This window comes from Cryptomeria japonica, chromosome 6, assembly GCF_030272615.1.
Source record: "Cryptomeria japonica chromosome 6, Sugi_1.0, whole genome shotgun sequence".
Classification (NCBI taxonomy): domain Eukaryota; kingdom Viridiplantae; phylum Streptophyta; class Pinopsida; order Cupressales; family Cupressaceae; genus Cryptomeria; species Cryptomeria japonica.
In genome coordinates, this window is record NC_081410.1 from 478341663 (window position 1) to 478347082 (window position 5420).

At 36.0% G+C, this 5420-nt stretch overlaps 1 protein-coding gene across 1 annotated transcript; it reads right to left on the bottom strand.

The window, feature by feature from the left end:
- Window positions 1-481: 481 nt before the first annotated feature.
- On the bottom strand, window positions 482-2845 carry LOC131051077 (uncharacterized). The gene is made up of 3 exons (XM_057985438.2): window positions 1554-2845; window positions 1265-1385; window positions 482-883 (listed from the first exon to the last, which is right to left on the bottom strand). Exons 1-3 carry the CDS (start codon window positions 2446-2448, stop codon window positions 796-798), a joined length of 1104 nt encoding a protein of 367 aa, XP_057841421.2. The 5' UTR covers window positions 2449-2845; the 3' UTR covers window positions 482-795.
- Window positions 2846-5420: the final 2575 nt, after the last annotated feature.

The window sequence follows — 5420 nt, forward strand, 5'->3', positions numbered from 1 at the left end:
AGTATTGGAGAATTTGGAAACCTCACTATAGGCTTTCTTTTGTTTATTTTCCATGATTGTGGTGTAGAAGACCACAATATTAGAGTTGTTAAGACTAAATGTAGATGCTTGAAGCTAATTTAGACTACTATTGAACCATGTTCAAAGCATTATAGAGACACATATCCCAACTAGACCTCTATTAAATAAAGGTATCTTTTTGCTCAAATTTAACCCAGGCATAATCCCAACACTTTTCCTTATAATATCAAGAATGTAATCTCAACAAAATTTAAAGCTTTAAGAATTCTTTATGAAACCATTCAAGTTTACCAGGTCCACCCTAAAAAAAAACTAATATAAAAAATTTAGAAAGTTTTCTACCTAATATTTGTATCAATTTCACTTTTGTTTCTCCCAATTGTAGAGTTCAATTTTTTTTTTTTAAATCAAAATTCTGGAGTATATTATAAATAACTGAAATTGTTTAATAGTCCTGTGATAAAAGTTCGCATAAAAACAATTCTTTTTACTTTTTTATATGTAGTCTTCTATAAATACAATTTTTTTGGAACTCCACCTTTATTAGATGGCTTATTCTGCAGCTTATCAACGCACTAGGTAGGTAGCCGACTGAACAGCTACAACCCAGTTTTATTCTATAATGCACATAAGTTGACATCAGCTTATTTGGTAATAGATTACCATTCACCCCAAGTGCAGGTGACCTGGAGTTATATCGGGCAGAGAGTAATTCTTACAGAACTAATGAGATTTATTTATCAGTACAAAGATAAACAAAGATTTGGAAAGAATTCATGATCCTTGATTTGATTCTATTGATCCAGCTTTATCCATAGCATACCCAACATGGTATAAAGAACCAGAGGGTTGTCCTTGTTCCCTGCAGGTGGGTCATAATTACACCAAACAATGCTCAGGCCATAGTTCTGAAAGTCAAATTATAAATCAAATATGTTTACAAATCAGAAATACAGCTTCTGAGGAAAGATTTTTATGCTAAACTGTGTAAAAAGTACAATTCATATATGATGCCAATGGAGGCCTTGGGGGACACATCTTATGCAACTAGGAAATCATTCACAGCATCACAAACAAGGCAAAAAATCATACCCAAACATTTGTTGAATTATTTCAAGAGCAACAATCAAAATTAGCCAAGCCAACATCTACGAAGAACCAGGAAAATGCAATTGGGTACCAATAGCACAAAATGTCAATTAGGTACCAAAAGTACAGAGTAGAATTCAGAGATGATTCTTACATTGCATGCAAAGATTCAGCATTGGTAGCATGGTTAACATACTTATGTACAGAGAGTGTACTTTCTTGTACTGCTGCTTCTGGTGAGATTTGAACACTACCATTACCTTGTGAAAATACACCTACAAAAATTGCAGAAGCAAATGTAAAACTTCATCTCTACAGATGAGTAAGCCAATAAAACCGCCTCATAATACCTATTAGAATCCCTGATCTAAACATATAAAAGTTTAGAAACAACCCAACAACGTAGTACTTTGTTCAAGCAAGAGCGGCCTAAGGAATAGTACCTTGAAAAATTAGTACAAAACAGAAGCACAGAGTGAATGCAAGAGCCCAGGCACTTATATTGGATGCCTTAGATTTTGCAATTTGCTTTTCTTTCAGATGGGCAATCCTTTCCAATTTGGCTCTCCTTAACATAGCCTTCACAAGATCCTCCTGTGAAGGATCTGTGGTTTCCTTTGGTGGTCTGGGAGGCCTTGGGGGCCTAGGAGGCTTCTTATTACTGTGTTTAATGTGACGGCTGCCATTTTCATTCCTCAACCTCTCAGTACCTATCAACTTTGTATTTCTGTAGTTTTCTCCATTCTTACATTTTGATTTCGAAACTGCAACCTTGGACTCAAGGTTCTCTGCCACAGGCTTACCCATATCCAAGTCTGCATTATTACAAAATGTGGGTAGAATTTTTTTGGCCTCTGCAATTGACCCATCAAAGCTCTGAATAGTATCTCCTGGCATGAATTTATCTAAGGCGTTCCCAAATAGTCTCCTTGCAGAACCCCAAAAAGTGCCAACCCCACTATAAAAATCCCTACCAGCTTCTAGATCTAGTCCCTGATCCTCTTTCCCAACCAGATCCATACCCACAACATCTTTGCTGTCAAGCAAGGCGCTTGAATCTGACACTTTAAGGCACCCAAATTTAAAACCCAAGACACTATTTACAAATTCTGATTTCTCCCCAGCCTTCTCACAAGGGCAAAAACCAGTCAAATTCTCTTGTGAGTGTGCACCAATTTTCAACTCACAATCACCCGAATTGGCACAATTAAGCCTCGCAACTGCCCCATCTGTTTTGCATTCTGCAATGATTGGGGCAAAAACTTGGTGATGGTTATTCAGATGACCACATTGCATAAGTTTTATATCCTCTGGAAGAGGAGTTTCCAACTCAGCCATCTAAATGAAGGCAAATGACATTCTATATTGAGGAGGATACCCAAAAATCTGCCAACATACAAAGAAAGCAGGAGGAGACCCAAAAATCAAGTGAAAATTATCGGAGGGGGGATCGGAAACAAGTGGGCAGGGGTAGATGGGCAAAAATAAATTGGAAAAAAAAGCAGCAATAAAAGCTAATCTGGAGATTTCGAGACATACCAGCGAGTATAATGCTTCTCTATAGCAGGCAAAAAGGGAGCACGTGAAAAATGAGGGAGGAAAGATGTTTGCCTTGAATAATAATGAATCAATCAAGTCCAATTAGTTTTCACAGGTCACCGACACACAGGAAATAAAGGCTCTGTCCGTGTCGAAACAATCCTGACCTGGACTGACTACCACGTTAAGCCTACACATTCAATTGATGTTGTGCACTTTTAAAGCTCTATTCAGTTGGCTTTTAGAGCCCAAGTCGATAGGTTTTTAGTGGGGGCTTTTGCCCGTCGAAGTGTAAGACATTCTGGTGAGCGTTGATTTTCGGTGATCGAAGATTTTCCATGGCGAGCGAGAGGTGTTTCCGATGACGACACGTGGATTATATTGTGTTTGTCTTAGATTGTGACGTGTGTGTATTGCACGAATCTTGGAGAAGTGGCGAATGGTAACTGATGGAGAATGGAAACCGATTAACCCTAATATGTCATTATCTTCTGTTTTGTTTTCCGGTCCTCATTTTCCTGTGAATTGTTTTTGCTTTGCAAGTTTTCAGTTGATTAGGGTTTATGAATGGTAAGTGATGGGAAATGAAAACCAATTAACCCTAATGTGTCATTTTCTTGTGTTTTGTTTTTCGGTCCTCATTTTCTCATGAATTGTTTTTGCTCTGCAAGTTTTCGGTTGATTAGGGTTTACGAATGGTAAGTGATGGGAAATGAAAACTAGTAAACCCTAATCTATCATTTTCTTTTGTTTTGTTTTCCAGTCCTCATTTTCCCATGAATTGTTTTTGGTTTGCAAGTTTTCGGTTGATTGTGGTTTAAATGAAAACCGATTAACCCTAATTTGTCATTTTCTTTTGTTTTGTTTTCCGGTCCTCATTTTCCCATGAATTGTTTTTGCTTTGTAAGTTTTCAATTTATTAGGGTTTAGTTTGTCGGGTTTCTTGGCTTGATTAAGGTTTCGTTCTTCGGCTGCGAGTGCATTTGGTGAATGCGTTAGACCGGTTGCAGGTGAGATTTTTTAACTGGTTAACCCTAATTTGTAATTTTCTTCTCTTTTGTTTTTCGGTTCTCATTTTGATTAGGGTTTAGTTTGTCGGGTTTCTTGGCTTGATTAAGGTTCCATTCTTCGGCTGCGAGTGCATTTGGTGAATGCATTATTTCGGTTGCAGGTGAGGTTTTTTTACTGGTTAATCCTAATCTGTAATTTTCTTCTGTTTTGTTTGTCGGTCCTAATTTTCGCGTGAATTGTTTTTGCTTTGCAAGTTTCCGGTTGATTAGGGTTTACTTTGTCGGGTTTCTTCGCTTCATTAAGGTTTCGTTCTTTGGCTGCGAGTGCTTTTGTTGAATGCATTAGAGCAGTTGCAGGTGAGGTTTTTTAACTAGTTAACCCTAATCTATAATTTTTCTTCTTGTTTGTTTTCCGGTGAATTGTTTTCTTTATTAGGGTTTCATGTTGGTTGAGGTGCGATATTTTTACCCTCATTAACAAGGTTTGTGAAGGTCGCTGGGATACAAAGAGGAAGTGGGAAGAGACATTCCCGGGTGAGTTTTCAAAGATAAAATAAGTTTGGCATTCCCTGATCTGTGGCTTTTAATCCATATGGCTTTGTAAGTTAACTGTAAAGTTTGTTGTTGCAATGAATGTGGGAGTATTTACAAAATTAACAATCAAGAAAACACGACCAACAAATAAGCGTGATATTAAGAAATTGAACAAAGCTTACAAGACAAACACTTAACAGTAAAGTAAGTCAACATTACAAAACAACCACCTTGTTTTCATTAGGCTATAACCTCTAGACTTGATTTCTTTCAGTATCCTTACCATTATGCAAATTCTCTTGGTCTAGATGTTCTTAATATTTTCATAAGACCCATTATATATATAGTTGTTTCCTATATTTTTTTTAGTATTTGTGTGATACCATAGTCGACTCAATATTGTTTTAAGAAGAGGCCAATCATAGATAATTATGGACCTTATGTACAAGTTGATTTTTAGTCTCTTGTGATTAATCTGCTGGTAAATAGGAAATAGTTTATATGATTTAGCATTAGTTAAATGTTTCTTTTATCTGTAAGGTTCTTTGAAATATTCAATGACATTATAGAAATTTTAAACTGGGTGAAAGCTAAAACCTTCATCAAATCCATCAACTGCAATTGTTTAAAAATATTTAAAGTCAACTTAATAGTCCAATCTTTAAAAACAGTTTGTAATTTTTTTAATTTAACAGGCCTCTGCAATTTTTTTTTGTTTTCCTTTCTTTATTAAGGTTTCATTTGTCATTGGTTGAGTTCAACTATCTATGAAGTGCATTTGTTGAATGCAATAGAGCTGGTTGAGGTGCGTTATTTAGACCACCTTCAAGAGGTGCATTAGAGCCAGTTGAGGTGGGTTATTTTGACCATCTACAAGAGGTTTCTTTCTCTAATATTAACCCAATTTGTAATTTGTTGAATGTAAGGTCATCTCTAATTTTCCTGTTCTTGTAATGTTAACCTAATTTATAATTTATTAAATCAAATTGCTTTTTGTAATTTTCTTATCTTTTGTTTTCCAGTCCTCATTTTCCTCTAAATTGTTTCTACTTTGCAACTTTTCAATTGATTAGGTTTTAGTTTGGTGGTTGTCGTGAGCAGTGAATTAGTCCTTCTTGCATTTTTCATCAATGTCTTGCTTTACTTTGGCATTGGTTGCCTTTTTCTCCTCTATTTTTTTTTAATGGTGTATTTTCACTCGTTGGTTCTCGCATAATAGTGACACAA